Source organism: Petaurus breviceps, unplaced genomic scaffold (assembly GCF_028583685.1).
Source record: "Petaurus breviceps papuanus isolate PSGF00001 unplaced genomic scaffold, PetGlider_PUasm1.0 126, whole genome shotgun sequence".
NCBI classification, from domain to species: Eukaryota; Metazoa; Chordata; class Mammalia; order Diprotodontia; family Petauridae; genus Petaurus; species Petaurus breviceps.
The window spans coordinates 84,353,294-84,374,016 of NW_027185655.1; the positions used below are offsets into that span (position 1 = coordinate 84,353,294).

Here is a 20,723-nt window from a genome sequence, read left to right on the forward strand (position 1 = left end):
AGGGGAAGTTTGATATCTTGAAATGCTTAAGTGAATAAAATAGAGAAAGAGGAGATCAATGAATAGGGCATGCAACTAAAAAAGCTAGAAAAAAACAAATGAAACATCCCCAGCTAAATAGCAAATTAGAAATATTCAAAACAAGGAGAGATTTAAAAAATTGAAATCAAGAAAACTATTGAACTAATAAATAAAACCAAGAGCTGATTTTATGGCAAAGAAAAAAACCCCAATAAAATAGATAAACCTTTCATTAGTTTGATTAAAACAAAGGAAGAAGAAAACCAAATTGCCAGTATCAAAAATGAAAAGGGTGAATTCACCACCTATGAAGAGGAAATTAAAACACTAATTAGGAGCTATTTTGCCCAAATGTATGCCAATAAATTTGACAATCTTAGTGAAATAAATGAATGTTTACAAAAATATAAATTGCTTAGATTAATGGAAGAGGAAATAAAATATTTAAATAACCCCACATCAGAAGAAGAAATTGAACAAGCTAAGCTAGGGAAAAAAAAATCTCCAGGGCCAGATGGGTTTACTAGTGAATTCTATCAGACATTTAAAGAACAAAGAAATTCCAATACTATTTTGGAAAATAGGCTAAGGAGAAGTCCTACTAAATTCTCTTTATGATACAAATATGGTATTGACACCTAAACTGGGAAGAATGTAAACAAAGAAAACTACAGACCAATTTCCCTAATGAATATAGAATCAAAAATTTTAAAAAAATATTAGCAAAAAGATTATAGCAACTTATCATAAGAATAATACTCTATGACCAGGTAGGATTTATACCAGAAATGCAGGGCTGGTTTAATATTAGTAAAGCTATCAGAATAATTGATCATATCAACAAAAAAAACTAACAGAAACCATATGATTATCTCAATAGATGCAGAAAAAGCTTTTGACAAAATATAACACCCTTTCCTATTAAAAATTCCAGGGAGCGCAGGAACAAATGGAGTCTTCCTTAAAATGATAAGTAGCATCTACTTAAAACCATCAAGAAGCATTATATGTAATGGGGATAAGTTAGAAGTATTTTCAATTACTTTGGGGGTGAAACAAAGATATCCACTATCACCACTGTTATTCAATATGGTACTAGAAACGTTAGCTTTAGAAGAGAAGAAAAAGAAATTGAAGGAATTAAAATGGGCAAAACAGAAACAAAGTTATTGTGCTTTGCAGATGATATGATAATATATTTAGACAATCCTAGAGAATCAAATAAAAACTTCTTGAAATAATAAACAACTTTAGCAAAGTTATAGGATATAAAATAAATCCACATAAATCACCATCATGTCTATAACAAAACCAAAATGCAAGAGATAGAAAGAGAAATTCCATTTCAAGTTATGGTAGAAATTATAAAATATTTGGGAGTCTGCCTGCCAAAACAAACCCAGGAACTACATGAACGCAATTACAAAACATTTTTCACACAAATAAAGTCAGATCTAAATAATTGGAAAAACATCAGTTGCTCATGGGTAGAGCCAGTTAATATAATAAAAAATGACAGTGTCATACCAATCAAACTACCAAAATATTATTTTATAGAGCTAGAAAAAATAACAACACAATTCATCTGGAAAAACAAGAAGTCCAAAATATCAAGGTAATTAATGAAAAGAAATGCAAGGGAAGGTGGCCTAGTCATACCAGATCTTTATTGTATTATAAAGCAGCAACCATTTAAACTACTTGGTACTGGCTAAGAAATAGAGTGGTGCATCAGTGGAATAGGTTAGGTACACAAGACACAGTAGTCAATGCCTATGGTAATCTACTGTTTGATAAACCCAAAGACTCTAGCTTCTGGGATAAGAACTCACTATTTGACAAAAACTGCTGGGAAACCTGTAAAATAGTATGGAAGAAACTAGATATAGACCAACATTTTTTTTTAAAGCAATTGGGGTTAAGTAACTTGCCCAAGGTTACACAGCCAGTTTTTTTGTGTAGGTGTTAAGTATCTGAGGCTGGAACCGATCCCAGGTCCTCCTGAATCCAGGGCTGGCGATCTTACTCACTGTGCCACCTAGCCACCCCTAGACCAACATCTTATACCCTATACCAAGTTAAAGTCAAAATGGTTACACAATTTAGATACCGTGTTTCCCTGATAATAAGACCTATCCCGAAAATAAGCCCTCCCCTTACTGTGTAAGATTCCTCTAAAATAAGCCCTCCCCTGAAAATAAGCCCTATTGAGATTGCTACTGTAGTGAAGGTGATCCCCTGCGCTACACATTACATTATGGTACCCTCTGTATGCACTGTCCCCCCTCCCGGGTGAAACGCACGCCGCGCTCCGAGCTGCATCCAATCAGAGCTGCAGCAGTGAGCGTGTCATCCTGCTCTTCCCCAGTGATTTGCTTGCTGGCGCCATTGACAGCAGTGCCGCGGAGGAGAGCTGAGGCAGGACAACATAAGCCCTCCCCTGAAAATAAGCCCTCTGGTGTTTTTCTTTCCAAAAAAATTAATAAGACAGTGTCTTATTATCGGGGAAACACGGTATAAAGACTGATACTATAAGCAAATGGGAGAGCAAGGAATAATTTACCTGTCAGATTTATGGAGAATAGAAGAATTTATGACCAGACAAGAGACAGAGAACATTATGAAATGCAAAATAGATAATTTTGATTACATTAAATTGAAAAGATTTTGAACAAACCAAACCAATGCAACCAAGATTAGGAGGGAAGCAGAATAGAATTTTTTACAACCAGTGTCTTTGATAAAGACCTCATTTCTAAAATATAGAGAACTGAGTCAAATTTATAAGAATACAAGTCATTCCCCAATTGATAAATGGTCAAAGGATATGAACAGGCAGTTTTCCAATGAAGAAATTAAAGCTCTCTATAGTAATATGAAAAAAGGTACTACTGAGTAGAGAGAGGCAAATATAAACAACTCTGAGGTACCACCTCACACCCATCATAGTGGCTAACTTGACAAAACAGGAAAATGATAAATGTTGACAAAGATGTGGGAAAATTGGAACACTAATGCATTGTTGGAGGAGTTGTGAACTGATCCAACCATTCTGGAGAGCAATTTGGAACTATACCCAAAGGGTGTGCCCACTTCTAGGTCTCTCTCCCAAAGAGATCATATGGGAAAAGGATCCACATATATACAAATATTTGTAGCAGCTCTTTTATGGTAGCAAAGAATTAGAATGCCCATCAATCGAGAAATGGTTAAACAAGTTGTCTCATATGAATGTAATGAAATACTATTGTTCTATAAGAAATGAAGAGTAGGCAAACTTCAGAAAAACCTAGAAAGTCTTATATTAACTGATGCTAAGTGAAGTGAGCAGAACCAGAATATTGTACACAGTAACAGTCACATTGTGTGATGATTAAGTTTGATAGACTTAGGTCTTCTTAGCAATGTAAGGATCTAATACAACTCTAAAAGACTCATGCTGTCCACCTCCAGAAAAAGAGCTATGGAGTCTGAATGCAGATTGAAGCAATTATAATCAATAATAATAAAAATCTTTTTTTGTTCGTTTCTTCTTTCTTGTGGTTTCTCCCATTTGTTCTAATTTTTTACAAGATGACTATTGTGAAAATAAGTTTAATATGAATATATATGTAGAACCTATATCAAATTACATGTCCTCTTGGGATGGGAAGAGGGGAGAGATGGGGAGATAATTTGTAACTCAAAATCTTACAGAAGTGAATATTGAAAACTAAAAATAAACAAATAAGTTTAATTTAAAAAAAAGTAAGCTCCTTGAGGGTAGGTAGTGTTCCTTCCTTTCTTTGTTTTCCCAGCACTTGGTATAGTGCCTGGAATATAACTAAGAGCTTAATAAATGCTTGTTGATGCATTGATTAACCTTACATATTATTGAATCTCTTGTCAACAAAAGTCTAGTAAAACTCTTTTCTAAAAACATGTCCTTCAGAAGCAAAATCTCAATTAGGAAAAATTGTGTCTGTGACTCCAGTTATAAGAGCCTCTTCTTCAATGACAGCTTGTACATTACATAGCATACCTCAGAGTAACTAGCATGGGGTAAAGAGTGATTTAACCCTGGTTGCTAACAAGGGTCTTCACATATCATCTAGTAATCTTCCTGAGATGTGAGCTCAACCATTCCATGCCTACAAAACTGCATCCAGCTACAGACTGTGCCTGGACCTTCTCTTTCAACTGAACAATCTCAGCTAGTAAGGCTCTCATGTAATGTGAAGCAAATAAAAGGAAGTCCTCTACATTGTCACCTGGATTCTCTATTAAGGATTTATGGAAAGCAATGGGGAAGGATAACACAGGATGAGATAGTATGGATTGATGGCATCTACATTGGTGGAAGACAATCATGAACCCATTGCAGTATTGAAGTAAGAGTATAGGGACAGCTAGGTGGCGCAGTGAATAGAGTACTGGCCTTGGAGTCAGGAGGAACTGAGTTCAAATCCAGCCTCAGACACTTAACACAAAACTAACCTTGTGACCTTGGGCAAGTCACTTAACCCCAACTGCCCTACCTTCCCTCCCAAAAAGCAAAAAAACAAACAAAACCCACAAAGTAAGTGTATAATACACACCACTTGGCTATTTCACTTTAGGCGGCACATTTGCACTGGGTCTAGAATCAGGAAAACTTGAATTAAATGAATCCAGTCTTCAGTACTTCCTAGCTGTGTGACTTTGTATTTTATCTCTGTCTGTCTCAACTTTATCATGTATAAAATGGGGATAATTGTAACACCTACCACTAAGGGTTGTTGTGAGGATCAAATAATATTTGTAATGTGCTTTGTAAACCTTAATGAGACAGAAGTACTAGCTAATTATTATTTTTAAAAAACATAGGACTGGAAGCAGTGTTGAATGATCCTTAGAAGTCTAGAAATAATAACTCCTTAAGTAAAGATAATAAAATGTCAGGAATATAAATCCTCTTTTTTCCTTTTCAACCTCCTTGTCTAAGTGGATAAAGGCAATAGACATCTGACCAAAACTCCAAGAATTTTCTTGCTGGTTTTCCTACCCATCAGAACCTAAGAGAGAGATGAGCACACAGAGAGAGACAACAGGTAGTTTAAAAGTGATCATCTTCAGGGAAATTGATATTCTCAGGTCACTCTGGTCTAGAATGGACTTTGTATGTGTCACATTATATGTCACATTCTTACTGGAGGTCCACTGTTGGAGTTTGAAAAAGCCTTTATTTGGTGGAATAAGGAGAGGGGGAAGGGGTCAAATCTTTCTCTGTTCCACAAAATGTCAAGATCTTAACCATGCCCCATCCTTCTGCTTTGTATCTCTTCTGAAATTATCCAGAACTGGAGTCATCTGTGTCTGGAATGTGTTGGGCTAGAGACTTCCAATTTCCTAGCTCAGTGGTACTTCTTTGACTATGCCCAAGATCCTCCAACTCTAAATCCAGGGTTCTTTCTTCTGTCTTTCTCTCTCTCCCCCCGTCTCCCCCTCCTCCACCCCCCCATTCTGCTCTTAATGGAGGTGAGAACATCTGCTGGGTTTTCAGGTAGCATGCCTTCCAAGTACAACACACACACACACACACACACACACACTCTCTCTCTCTCTCTCTCTGCAGATTTATAAAGTCCTCCCTCTTCCTTTTGGCCCCAAACCTTGAAAACTCACACCCAAACAACTCTATAGGTTTTATATGGACTCCACAATGCTTAATGCTTTAAGTTCACTCATATAGCCTTAGGTACTGGTACAATAGTGCAGGAATTCTTTTTGAAATGAATTTGTCCACTGGTATTACTTTAGAAATGCATACAGCTTGGTAAAAAGCACAATATGTAACTTTTCTGGGCATATATAAAGTTGCTGCAGTGATGTCCCAATTGTAAATTCAAAGGAAACTTCTCCCTTAATCATTTCTACCAGCTACCCCAACAACCTGTTGTGATCTATGTTTTCATATTTTCCATCTGACATCTCCGAGCTAAGCCTGACAATTTGTATTGTAATGCCATTACTATTACACAATTATACAACAAATTAGCCCTAACTGAAGAGGTGACATTTCTCGTTAAAAACAAAGCACAACAAAAAGCCTGCCCTTGAAGAATAGAACCTCAGGTCTCTAAGGCCTGGTGTGGCACTGGGGCCAGTTCATTCATCATTCCTGATTTGAGTCAAATTTACATGGATGAATTTGAGGTGAAAAGTGCTATCCAATTTTAATAGGTCCCTGAGACAACATGGGATCCTCATACTTCTTCTTGCTTTAACTAGAATGTTTGCCCAAGCAGAAGTGGTCTATGAGGCTCTTTGCCAAAATGACTTAGAATTCCAAATAAGTGGAGGAGGAAGCAGACATCTAGTTCTATTCTGTGTCAGCATTCAAGGGACCTTGTGTCAAGTCTACAGACATCTTGATTTCTGCCTGCCACACTCACTTTTTCTGGTCCTGTTAAGCCCTTAATTAGTCTCTGAGCAGTCATTACCAAAAGGCATGGTGGTGGAGGGGGGCACGCACAAACCCCCTTAAGAGTAAGCAACATGTTAAAGGGACATGGGGTCTTTCTAATTAACAACTGACCTGCACACTTCTGAATCATCATCACACCTGTCATCATATGGGGCAGGAAGCTCCTGAGCAGAATTAGTTATACAGGTCTTTGTAGCCACTGGTTCTTCTAGGCATGAAATTGCTGGCATTGTCTCTGTGCCTGAATCTCTTTCTGAAAAAATTTCTTTGGGAACTTCATTTTGCCTGAGATAAATCAAAGATTGTGGGTCTTTGAAGTGGTTTCGGCTTCTACTTCCCCCAAGGTCTTTTGTGAAACTCTTTGCCTGCAGAGATTTTAGAGTTGGTGAAAGGCTATATTCTTTATATCTCTTGGCCTTTCCTCTACGGTGATTTAAAGAGCAGCTCTCATATTCTGTCAGTTCCTGCTTGTCTCTGGTTCCTAGATGGACAACCTCAACGGTGTTAGAAGTTGGGGACCCGTCCTGGTTTCTGCTTCTTCTTCCTCTTCGGGGAAGCTTACTTCTTTCTTGGGTCCTTTGCTGGGTCTGAACCCACTGACTTTCATCTGTTGAAGATGAATCAGACATCTGTTGGTGGAATTCATTCCATCGAGGACTTGAGATGGGGAGGTGAAGCTTACTTTTCTTCACCTTTCTCTGCTTTTCTGCATGCTCATATCTTTCAGAAGCCTCTCTCTTCCTCTGCCTAAATCTCTGTTTCAATTGTTTCTTACTAGACTCCCTACAAGTAGGGGTCAGCACCATGACAGGGGTGGAATGCTCAAATGTATCTTCTGATAAATCATGCAAGGTGGAAGATCTAAACAATGCAACAGGCAAAGGAAAGGGTGGGAAATGGGAAATGGAAGAGAGCAGAAGGGAAAAAAGAGAGAAAGAAAGATGAAAATGGCAACACGAACTTAGAGTTTATAAACAAGGATCAACAGGAAAGAAAAGGAAATAAACAAATGACTAGTTTTTTCTTTTTCTTCTTATGTCAAAGTTAACCATCAATGATTAGTGTTAGGCAGAAGCAAGGAACACATGTGACAGGATGCAAAATAAGAATACAGAAGAATAGTTCTAAAAAAAGCAGGGGGGGGGGGCGAGATGGAGAAGGATCTCCTGTTTAGTACATACCTACAGATGTCCTGAGTGGATGGACAGACAGACAGTCGTGACTGGCTTCTAGGAGCTGTTCCTGTAGTTGGGCTGCTTGCCTGTTGAAAGAAATTAGATAATTTGGAATCCTGGTTAATGTAATACATGCTTGAAATCTTATTTTTTTCCCACATGTTTAAAAAGTTGCAGCAAATGTTGCTGCCAGTCATGATGTTAGCTCCCCAGTTCACAGAACACAGGAAGTTAAGAGTGGTCTGTGTGCAAAATTAAAACTTGTTTGAGGAACTACAGCAGCTGAGAAGCTACAGTTGTCCTTGACTTTACCCTGGGGGAAGAGGATTCCACAAGTTTCTCTTCTATTTACTGTAAATTTGGGGAGAACTCTTCAATTTGAATCTGAAACCTCCTGGAGCGAAGACAGATGTCCACAGTCTCCTCCCCATCTTCTTTAGATTAAAACTGATTAGAATCTAGAAGGCCCAAATTATCAGATGGTTTATTCATTTACCAAATGCCTCCAGGATTATCATCTGAGTGGACAGAACATAGATCTGTCACAGAATCTGATAAGAACACTTAAAGGCTGGAAGCCTATGGTGCCTCCCTGGGCAGGCTTTGTTGAATTGCCAGCTAGAGAAAAAGCTTACTATTTGGGCTGGGTCACCAGAAGGAGGAGCACAACAAATTACCCGGACTGATAGCTCTCCAATCGTTTTACATATATATTCACTCATTTGATTATCACATAAGCCTGGTGAGGTAAGGCAGTACAAATATGGTTCTCCTCCCCATTTTACAGATAAGGAAAATGAGTTCTAGAGAGGTCCCATGGCTTGCTAGAAGTCTTACAGTGAGGAAGTCTTTGGAACTAGAATTTCAAAATCAGTCTGACTTTAAGTCCAGGGTTGCTTTCCCCACCTTCCCACCCCTATAATACAAGACAGCCTCTCACTATTAACCTTTAATATTTTAAAAGCAATTCTACTACAAATAATACTAGATGATATTTACATAGTAATTTAAGGTTTAGAATGTGCTTTATATGTACTGGGAATAAGATAGGTTGAATTAACTTTCTGGGGTCAGTAGTATGTCATTTACCTTTAGCACTAAACCTTTAGAATTCAATGGAAACCAACCATGGCCAAGCTAGTTTGATACCCCCAGACAACTCACTAATTCCTTCTTCTTCCTGCCCCCAATAAAATTTACTAATTTATGTCTTTCTGATTCTTATCTGTGATCCCCTAACCTTGAACTCTGACCAATGTTCGTCTTGTCCAAAAAGATCTTAATCAAAACTCATTTTCTTAAGATAGCCTTTCTTAAGTGACTTTATTCTACTGGGTGCATTGCTCAAGTTTCCGATATCAATTTGCAATATTGCTTTGTAAGTATGCTATTCTCAAGATGTTTCAAGTTTTGTCTTTCTCAAAATAAACTACTTCATATTTGCCCTGCCATATATCATAGAATAAAAGAGTTAAAACCTAGAGACTGAACTATAAAAAAATCATAGAGCTGGAAGGAAACTTACAGGTGCTCTGATTCAGCCCACTCATTGTACAGATGAGGAGACTGAGGCCCAGTGAGAGTAAGATGACCAAGATTGCACTGGCAGCTAGAGGCAGAGAAAGCGTTCAAACCCAGATCCTCCAAATCCAAATCTACATCTACTCTTTTAACTGGAATACTGAGTTCCATTTCAAATGAGGTATTTGTGAGGCCCTTGCCACTGTCCCTGGCACATAGTAGGCACTTAATAAATGCTTGTTCTCTCTCTATTCCTACATTTAAATTTTGAGTTATGGCTATATGTCTCTATCAGGAATGGAAATAAAATAATGAAGCATTACTAATTCGCACTATCAGTTCTTAATTCTACACTTGCACTATTTATCAAGCTAAGAAATACAAAGAAAAAGCAAATTAAATAAAACAAAACTGCTCCTGATATCTTATATTCTAATGGAGAAGAGGCTCTGCAGGAGAGTATATAAAAATGAGAACATATAGGATTAATGTAGAATAGAAATAAGATAACCTTAATGGGGCTAGCAATGTTGAGAAGACCAGGAAAGTCCTCCTGCAGGTTGTAGTGTCTGAGTGGGTTTTTAAAGAAAGCCAGAAATTGACTTTCAGAGGTTGGGAAGGAGGAGGACTGCAGACATGAGGGACAGCTGGTGTGACTCATAGAAGGTGTGAGAAACAGTAAATTCAGGTTAGTATGGCTGGTTTTTAGAGAGCTTGTAGAGTAGTAGAATATAAGAAAGTTGGAAAAGTAAGAAAGGACCAGGGTATGGTGACCTTTAAATGCCAAACAAAGAACTTTATATACAATCCTTAAAGTAACAGGGCATCACTGGAGTTTACTAGAGAAGAGGAGTGGGGTTGACATAGACATGGTTTTGGCAGCTGAATGGGGGATGGACTAGAGTAGAGACTTATCTGAGTGTGTGTATATCTTAATTATCTTAACCATCATCTTAATCATGACTTGTCTAAGTACAAGTTATTTCCTTCCCTATGTAAAATCATTAAGGGCCAGGACTATTTAGTTATTTTTTGTTTATATCCTAAGCACCTAACACAGTGGCTGGCACATCACTGGTTTTTAATAAATGCTTACTGAACTTTGAAAGACTTAAGGATTCTGATCTACAATGGCCAACCCTAGGGGAAAATCAGTAGTGATGAAAAATGAATGCTAGCCATCTTCTGCCTAAAAGGGCATGGAATAAACAGAATGAGATATACATTTCTGGACATGGATGATTTAAGTGTTTGTTTTCTTGTTATTCTAATTTTTTTTAAAAGGGTTTTTCTTTTCCTTTTCTTTTCCATTGGGTGGAGGAAGTGGGAAGGAGAGAATATAAATGCTTATTAATTGAAAAAATAATAATAAAACTTAAAAAAAATTTGTTGAAGGAATGTTAAATGGATGAATGAAATTTGTTCCCACAATGTACTAGATATCCTGATATCTAATGTATTAGATATCCTGATATTTATCTAATGTATTAGATATCCTGGTATCTAATCTTGATTTTCAAGGCTCCAGTAGTACACAAATTTAGTTCCTTGAAACTTAAAAGGCTTCTACTTTATGATTATGGCAGCCCTACTATTCCATTTAACCCCTCCACATGGAAAATTAATCTAAACACCAGAGGGAGCTCACAAGTAAGGTCAGGCACTAGTAGCCTCACTTTAATACTAGGGTAGCCACACATACACAGTCATCCCTCCAGGGTTAGAATTGATAAATGGGTATTTTCACAAGGCTTAAGGAAAATAAAATCAACCCTCTCCTTGCCTCTATAACTATCTGGCTCTGCCCTCAGCTCAATTTTGTGGAATAAAAATTGTCTTATCTCTGAAAAGGGAAATTCCTCTCTTCATTTTTTTTAAGCATACATTGAAAAACTCAGGAAATAACCTAGGTTTGGATCATCAAGTTTCATAATAGGTCTAAGGCTTAAGAATTAAAGCAGATGTTCAGGAACAACACTCCCAAAATCTGGTTGCCATTCACATGGCCTAGAAGGGATAGTGGAAGGAGGAAATAAAAGGAATGACTAGTCAAAAGGAATACTTGGATTCTTCCTACTACTTCCAAAAACCCTAAAAAAAGGGTTTTTAAGCCTTTTGTTTTGTGGATCTCTTAGGTAGTCTGGTGATGCGTATGTCTCCTTCACAGAATAATGTTTTTAAATGCATAAAATAAAATATAGAGGATTATTCCTTTATGGGTACTTAATAAATGTTTAATTGGTTGATGCTGAAATATAGCTTTATATATATATACACATATACACATATGTGTATATGTATATGTGTGTATATTTATACATATTTATGCATACATACATGCATAGTTCACAGACCTCGGGCTTTTGCACTTAAAGAAAGGGAGTGAGAAAGGGTCACTCTCATTCTTCTTGAATCACAGGTCCCATTCAGTCCATAATTCAAGCTAGGAACATCACCATCTTTCCCTGGTCAATGTTGTAGTTGTATTGACATAACCTTGGTCAGCTGTGATAGCTTCTGTATAACATTTGTGCCATGGTCACTTCCTTATAACCTCTTTCTTCCCACCAGTTTCTTCTAGTTCAAGGTCTAAGGTATATCCCCCAGAATTTGAATAAAGCTGTGTAAAACCATCTTATCCAGCAGATAAGTGTCCTCCCCCCAATTCTTCCCAGTCACTTCTCCCTGTAAGTGGGGTCTACATTTGTCAATGAATAACAAAATAGATTCCCATTACTATAAGTGACATATCAAAACCTATATGACTACCTTTCAGAGCTGTTGTAGGTGATTCCTGCACATTCTAGAAAGATGACTTTGAGAAGTTATTATCACATGGGATTGTGTTAGGGATAAGTGCTGGACCTGGAGTCAGAGAGACCTGAGCTCAAATTTGGCCCCAGAAACTCACTAGCTAGATGTGTGATCTTGGCTAAATCACTTAATCTCTGACTCAGTTTCCTCATCTGTAAAAATGGGGATAAAAATAGCACCCATCTCACAGCGATATGTATACAAAGGTGCCTTAAGGGTTGAGAAAGGGTTACTTTCCCCCAGGCCCCTGAGGGGCTTGAGGCTTATTCTTAGCCCATCTTGTAATTGGGGGGTATCTTAGTGCCCCTTCCCCTTATCTCGAAATACCATGCAACTTGTACCAAAATAATTGCTTTTGTCCCTCTTATCCTGTGTTCCCCATCCTGTGTCATTCATCTTCCTCATCATGTATCATGACAATTTTTCCCTATTCTGTGTCATTCATCTTCCTCATCATGTATCATGACAATTTTTCCCTATGCTGTGTCACCCATCTTCCTCATCCTGTCCCTAAATCTCCAACCCCCATAGAAACACTAAAATTACATCATCATCCTACAGGCTGTGTAACTTTCTGTGTATATGTCTGGTCCTCTTCCTATATCATTGCCTTTGCATAGCTCCTTGCTAAGTCTCAAGCCCTCATGCTTTTCTGTTAATAAAGCTCTCTTTGGCTAAAGAGAAGGTGTGATTGAATTCTTTCAAAAATCTGAACCAGCTCTCACAACTGTGACCTCAACAACAGGATTATTGAAAGTCAAATGAGAATATTTGCAAGGTGTATTTGCAAACCTTAAAAGTACTATATAAATGTTACTTATTATCAATAATTACCTATAAGGTCCCTTCCAACAACCAAATCCTTTCTGGAATTTCTAACTACCTTCCAAGGTAGTCAGACTGTATAACAGGACAGTCAGAGCTGGAACCTGGAACACTCTCTCTCCTCCACTACAACTACTGACTTTTAAGGCCCAACTAAAATCCCACCTCCTTCAGGAAGCCTTCCCCAACCAATCCACCTTTATTCAGTTGTCTTTTCTCTGTTAATTGTTTCCTATTTATCCTATATATCACTTGATTTGTGTATATTTGTTTGCATGTGGTCTCCCCCATTAGACTATAAACTTCTGGAGTGTAGGGATGGTTTTTTTGTCTCTTTTTATACCCCTAAGATCTCTGCACAGAGCCCACACATAGTAGACAGTTAGTAAATGCTTATTGAATTGAATGGAGTGTTCAGCAAGGCAGTTAATAGCCTAAGGCGAGGGAGAAAGGGGAATGGACTGAAGAAGGTGCTGTCCCAGCTCCATTTTGGAATCTAGATGTACAGTCTCAGGCCTGAGATTGTATCAGCTTGTAGCAAAGAGTACTGGGTCTATAGAGCTCCTGGCTTCAAATGCCTGCTCTGCTAATATTATTAGCTATTTATATTTATATAGCATTGGAAAGCTTGCAAAACTTGACCCTCATAACAACCTTGGGAGGTAGGCACTATTTTTATTCCCATTTTTACAGTTGAAGAAACTGAAGAAAACTGAGGTTAAATGACTTGCCCAGGGTTGCACTGCAGTCAGGTTTGTCAATGGCAGGATTTTCACTCAGGTCTTCTTGATTCAGGTCAGAACTATTCACTCTATCAATCAAGCTGCCTCATTACTATCCAAATGCTTATAAACTACTCACTTCAGTTCTTTGGGCCCATTTTCTCAGTTACAAAGTGAGGGGATTGGATGAGAAGACATCTCTTGTCCCTTTTAGCTCTTAAACCCATGATATTCTGTGGCCCTTTGATCTTATTGTCAAAGTATTTCAAAGACTTGCCTGTAAGGAAATCAACCCCTCCCTGATGATTAAAATGAACAATTACAATAATTACTTCAACAATAACCAAGGAAAAGGTATTTCCACTTCTGCCAATCACATGGGCACTGGGCATATTCTGTGCTGCCCACAATGATACATTAAAAAATTTCTGTCTTAAGTCACTCATATCTGTGTAGTTCGTTGTTTGGATGACAGCCCTGCGAATTATATCACTAATATATATATAATTATAGATTTAAGTGAAATGAAAGGAATGCTGCTTTATGGCACTTGGTTTTCTCAGTTACAGCACAATAAAGTGGAAACAGAATTAAACAGAGCCAAAGGAATTGGGTTTGAATCTTAAGTCTACTACCGCTATCCTTTCCACATCACGATTTAGGGGCTCAGCCTCCCCTTGATCTAGAAAACCTGCACAAAAATTTTTGGCTTCCCCTTTGTACCAGAAAAGAAATCTGAAATTATTATGGCATTAAAAGATAAAATATGTGGATATTATACAATATTATATACAATATTATACATATATTTTATGCATTTCTGAGTTTCTAAACTTTTCTGCATTGTCAGCTGGCCTTCGCATGTCATCTGCTGCTTCTGCAAAATTCTCATTTAATTTCTTATGCTGACCTGCGATGTAGTGAAAACGCAGTGGGGAAAGTTATGATGTGGAAGGGGATACTTGTATTTACTGCTTATGTGACCTGAAGTAAGTCATTCGAAGATCTCTAGGCCTCAACTTCCTTACCTGAAAAATGCAAGGATCATAAATTAAGAACTGGTAGAACTATTAGAGTTCATCTATCACAATCCCCTCAATTTACAAATCAGGTAACTAAGGCCCACAGAGATAAATGACTGTAAGTGGTAGAGCTCAGGTTTTAAATCTGGGCCCTCTGACCCCAAACCCAGTACCTTCCTATATGGAATCTCTGAGTTCCTCTAACTGTGATTAGGAGATTATACTTCTCTGCTTGACACTGGGTAACTCAGTAGATAGAGCTCTGGTCCTGGAATCAGGAAGATTCAAGTTTAAATCCAGCCTCCAACACTTACTAGTATTACCTTGAGCAAGTCACTTAACCTCTATTGGTCTCAATTTCCTCACTTGTAAAATGAAAATAATAACTCTACCTCCCAACTTTCCAGGGTTTTGCTAGGATAAAATAAGCATTTTGCAAACCTGAGAGCACTATTAGTAGTTATCCCTTCCACATCATGACTTTCCCCATCACAGTTTCAATATATCATAAGTCTACATAAGAAATTAAATAAGAATTTTGGGGGAGTTTTGTGGAAGTCACAGACAATACATGAAGGGCAGCAGAAGACACAAACCAAATACCTAACCCAGATTTTACAAAAAAATACTGTATACACCCCATAAAAGTAAAAGAAAAAACAAAAAAACAAAAACAGACTTCTCTGGTACAAATGGAGGGCCAAAAAATTTTACTTGGATTTTCAAGATCGCAGGGGTGTAGATCCCTAAGGCCCATTATATGTAAAGTATAAGTGTAAAGGCTAGCTATTATCTCATATGATAATAGAGTAACAATTCTTTAATTAAGGCTCTACTAATTTTGATGTCTTCCTTTGCTACTACATTTATTTCAGGGTTCCATCATGGGAAGAACAATGACAGAACTGCATTTGCCCTGCTTCTAACTCTTTCAAGTCTGTGTGACCACAAGCAAGTCTCTGGGCCTGTTCCCTCCTCAGTAAGACGGGAGAAATACTATTCAAATGACTTTCCTCTTAGGATTGAGGGGAGGATAAATCAGGCACAATATGCTAATCACTTTATAAACCTTCAATGCGCTATAAAAACCAGCTGTTCTGGTTGTCCCTTCCTTAGTATGGCACTCCATATTCTATAAAGCCCTTTGCCATATACTCTTATTCAATACTCTCAAACATGATGTAGGCAAAACAAGTATTATCATTTCCCTTTTACAGATGAACAGAGATTCAGAAAACTGAAAGGGGTTGTTCTCCATATCCAGTTCCAGGCCTCAGCCTCTCCATGTTTTCATTACCCCAGGCTCAGTCACTACCTTTTGCCTTAGAGGCATACAAGCACCACCAGTGGTCCTTTAAGTGTCTGGGACAAATTTTCCCACCCTTGGACAAATCTTGTCCATCTTATATCCCCTCTGAGCCTGGCACAAGGTCCTGAACACAATAGGTATTCATTAAATGTTTTTTGTTATCCTTTTTATTTTTTTCTTTTTGGAGGGGGGAAGGCAGGGCAATTAGGGTTAAGTGACTTGCCCAAGGTCACAAGGCTAGTAAGTGTGTCAAGTGTCTGAGGCCGAATTTGAACTCAGTTCCTTCTGATTCCAGGGTTGGTGCTCTATTCACTGTGCCACCTAGCTGCCACCTTTGTTATCCTAATATAAAATTCTTCTCCCCAAAATGAAGCACTATATTTCTTGAAGTCCAGCCTTTGCTTCCTTTTAAAGATATTCAGGCTTTAAAAAGAGACTACTTTGGGAGGGGGTGGGGCATTCCAATCATTTTTAATACAGTAGAAACTCTTTCAAGATGAAAATAAGGGCAACTCCAGTTAAACAAGTATTGAGGAAAAACAAATTAAAACCTTTTAAATGTGTGCCCCCACTCAATAGAAATGTATTGTTTTAATTTACCAGTTGGTACATTATGAAGGCTTCATAATTGGTTCATTCCTTTAATAGGCACAAGATTGATATGGGGGTTGGGAGGGAGAGACTCCACTTGGTTGGATGAGCAGAATAATATGTTCTTTGAAGTGGAGCATTCTTTGTAATAGATGTTTATTTCAGATGATTGCATTGTACAGTGCATTCCAATGGGGGAAAAAAACAGGAGGCCAGCTGCACTAATTTTATCAGAGTGATTTATATCAACAGCATAATTAAAGAGAGTAATTTCAAATTAGGTTTTCTGAGAATCCACTTACAGGCTGAGCCAAGCAACCCCTCTTGGTGACATTTCAGTCATACCCTTGCTCCAGGGACAATGTTATAAACCCCTGATTGGCCAGGAAGGTTTGGAGATTAATTATTGTTTCATAGGATTCAACAGCTTTTGCCTCCCCCCTGTCCTTACCATTTGAGATTCTCTCCATTTTGAGAATCCAAAGCCTAATGAATAAAAGTGACAAAGAACAACCTCACATAGTTGTCATCAAATGGCTGCTCTTGGGGGAACAGCAAACATATCAATAATGCACTGGGGCAAATGACTCAAGAACTTGAGCCTGGCAATACAGTTGGAGCAACTATTGACTTTTTGTTGGTGGTAGTGAAAAAAAAAAAAGCCTGCTATAAATGTCATAGAGGTCTCTGGGAACAAAGTAGAAAGCATATATCTGTTGGAAGGCTATAGTATAAGAGTATGCATCTTGCAAACTTTGTTGATTTTGCTGATTGAAAGAAGCAAGGACAAGGACAAATCTAAGTCTTTTATAAAACAAAAACAAACTGAAAAAGGATCCTGAAGATATAATGTACTTCTCAAAGGGAAATACTGGCCTGGGGTCTTCCTTCCCAGATGTTCATTTGCCTCTGATCATCAAAAGAATTTTGGACTTAATAAACAGGGACTTTGAACCTCATAAGTATTTTATGATTAGTAGATAAATAGACATTGCCTGGTTATAACTTAGTCAGTAAAAACAATGATTTGGTTCCTCACCATAGCTAGAAGCACTAGCTGGTTGATTCAAATCTCCCCTCCCACCCCCCACCCTCCAAACAACAACAAAAAAACCCTCAGAGTCTGGTAGAAAAGTGTCTATATATCTCTGTATTTTATCTACTGTCTGGAAGAACAGGTTTGTTAAAGAGAGGTTATACTTTTCTGCACCACTGCCCAAGAGATTGAGAATAAGAAATTCATAGAACCCAGTGAAGAGGGAGGAGGAGAGGACATATCTGAGGGTGACAGTTAGGCTTGTGAGTAAATGCTTGTTTGTGCAAAGGCTAAAAGATGCTATGGCTCTCTGTGCTATTGTGGCTTATTAACTTCTTTGTTACTATGATGGAATCAGCTTACTGGTTTGGTTTTCTGGTGTCTGAATAAATGTTTTGCTTCTGTTTTATATATGGAGAGTCTGTTATATTTTGTAATCAAGCACTATGCCAGCATATTTATAGTGACTGTTGGCGCTGTGAATATTGCATTGCCATAAGAGTCACTATGATTTAGTGGGAAGAGTGTATAGTTTTTAGAGTTAGAGGATTTAATTTCAAATTCTGCCTCAGGCTGTATGACCTTGAGCAGATCATGTACTATGTCTAGGACTCAGTTTTCTCATCTGTAAAATGAAGTTGTTGGACTAGATGGACTTTGAGATTCTCTCCAGCTAAAATTTTGTGATGAATATGGTAATAAGAATGAAAGAAACTGGCTTATATAGTAGGGAAATGCAAAAAAAAAATGAAAGGGACATTGTTGAGAGTGAGGAGAGAGGGTTATGAGGATGGAGAGACTTAGAAAGTAAAGGAAGGGGGAAGACAGAAATGGAAGAAAATGAAAGGCAAAGAAAAGGGCATTATGTGATATATACTCTGTATTATGTGTCATACTGACCTGATGAAATGACTTTCAATTTGAAATTTTAATAAACATTATTTATGTTTCCAAGTTTGATGTATACTTCAGTTCTAGAAAGAATTGTTTTTAGGAAAATTGGAATCTTTAACTGATCGGCTTTGCTGAAATTGCTGAATACTGGACACTCTGAGATTTTAGTTATAGACAGAAGGTGAAGAAGTTTACATTTATCTCCCTGTAGATGAAGCAACCAACACACTCTCAATTTCACTTCTTAAAAAGAACTGAAAAAATTAAAAAGTGTAATAGATTTTATAAAAATCCTCAGAGATAAAAAAAAAATAAACACAGAAGGAATGTAAAACCTAGGGAAATCTATTTTGGCCAAAGGTTTATAGAAACATATGTACACACACACAATTCTGAAAATTCATAGAAAGCCTTTGTGCATATATTTTTCAGAGGTACTTGTTTATTAAAAGATGCTGAAAGAGCTAGAGGGTATATAAAAGGAAAACAAGAAAGGGAAGACTGATCCTTTATAATAGCAGTCTTGGATTTTTCTCTTTCTTAAATGTATAATTTGTTTTTATAGTAGTAACATAAAGTTTCATTATCATACTAATCTCTGAGTTCAATCTCTCTCTAGTCCCTACAGTCACATTTTTTTATTTGCATCTGGCAAACAAAGCCCTTTTTGTTTAATGTTCTAATCTGTCATTCTTGTGTTTCCTAAACAATAATTTCTAAATAGAGTCAGCTGCAAGAAGCCCAGGAAATATTTTTACCACCTTAGGTACCACTCCATCAATCCTGTCACTTTTTTAAGGAAAAAAAAAAGAGTTGGCCTGTTTTTGAATGGGAAGGATATAGTAAAATAAAAGGCCTTCTGGAAAGAGAGTTACATTTTGTCTTCAATTCAATTATTAGATAATGAATACTTACCAGCTGCCGTTTTATACTGCTTAAGAAATCAGTCACATTAATCCTTTTAGACCACCTATCTGAATCATTTTATATTCCATAACGATTCTATACCTTTGTGATTTCCTTAATAGGACTGAGTAATAGAAGCTTTCTGCCTCTAATATCTCACATGCTTGGTCTATCTTCTTCACCACTGTCAAAATAATCGTCCTAAGGCACAAATCAGATCATGCCATTCCCTTGCTTAAAAACCTTCATTGTGCCAGGCATGGTTCACGCCGATGATTCTTGCTGTTGGGGGAGTCTGAATGTGACAGATTGCTTTAGCTCAGGAGTTCATAACTACTTAGTAGGGTTAAAGTGTGTCTGTATGGTTTGGCATGAATATGATTAGTGCTCATGAATGGAGGGTCACCAGATGGTCTAAGGAGGAATGACCAGTTGAGTTTGGGGAAGCAGAGCAGGGTAAGTCTTTTAGGCTGATCAGGATTTGGATTAGGTCCATGAATGGCTGCTGCACTTCCACTTGGGATAAGATAGGAAGATCCAATCTCAAACAACAACACCCTTCAGTGATTCCTAATTACCTTTAGGATAAATATATAAACTTTCCTTCCTGGTACTTAAGATCATGTACAGTCTGTCTCTGACCTACAATTCCATTCTCATTTTGTATCATTATTAATGGAGTCCATATTTTAGCCATCCTAGCTATTCTAAAAATGATCATCTCCATGCTGATGATTCTCAGATCTATCTATCTAATCCTAACCCATCTCCCAACCTGGACATCTTGAATTGGATATCCCATAAACATCTTACATTTGAATGTCCAAAACTAAACTCATTAACTTTCCCCCTAAACTCCTTAAAGTCCTCTTTCTAACTTCCATAGTACTGTCAAAGGTATCATCACCCTCTCAGTCACCCAGGTTTGCATGTTTCACCCCACCTTTCCCACCCACCATATCCAATTATTTGTCAAGTTCTATCATATCATAGCTACCTTCATAATGCCTCTCATATATGTTGCCTTCTCTCCTCTGACACTGTTTCTACCTTGATATAAGCCCTTACCATTGCAATACTAGACTATTGCAATAGCCTGAGAAAATGTCTGATCATATCACCTCCACCTCCCCACCACCTCATTCAATGAACTCTTGTGGTTCCTTATTGTTTCTAGGATCAAATATTCAATCCTCTCTTTGACTTTTAAAGTCCTTCATAAACTGATCACCTTCCATGTTTCCAGTCTTCTTCTACCTTGCCTTTTCACTGACTGTCCCTCCTGCTTAGAATTTTTTCCCTTCTCAGCTCTGCTTCCTAGATTCTCTGGTTTCCTTCAAATCCCAATTAATATTGCACCTTCTGTGAGAAGTCTTTCCTGATTCCTCTTAATTTTAGTGTCTTCCCTCTATTGGTATAGTGCCAGTGCAATATTCACAGTG

The 20,723-nt window shown here is 37.6% G+C and overlaps 1 protein-coding gene across 6 annotated transcripts in view; it reads right to left on the bottom strand.

The window, feature by feature from the left end:
• The window catches only part of MARCHF1 (membrane associated ring-CH-type finger 1), a 1,238,958-nt gene that overhangs the window by 131,917 nt on the left and 1,086,318 nt on the right, over positions 1–20,723 (bottom strand). For 5 of the 6 annotated variants that reach the window (XM_069097636.1, XM_069097649.1, XM_069097643.1 and 2 more), the window contains one exon: positions 7,648–7,727. In XM_069097636.1, coding sequence (XP_068953737.1) covers positions 7,648–7,727 — 80 coding nt within the window. Of the gene's footprint in view, positions 1–6,577; positions 7,328–7,647; positions 7,728–20,723 lie in introns of all 6 variants that reach the window. The other variant, XM_069097675.1, reaches the window with a different exon arrangement.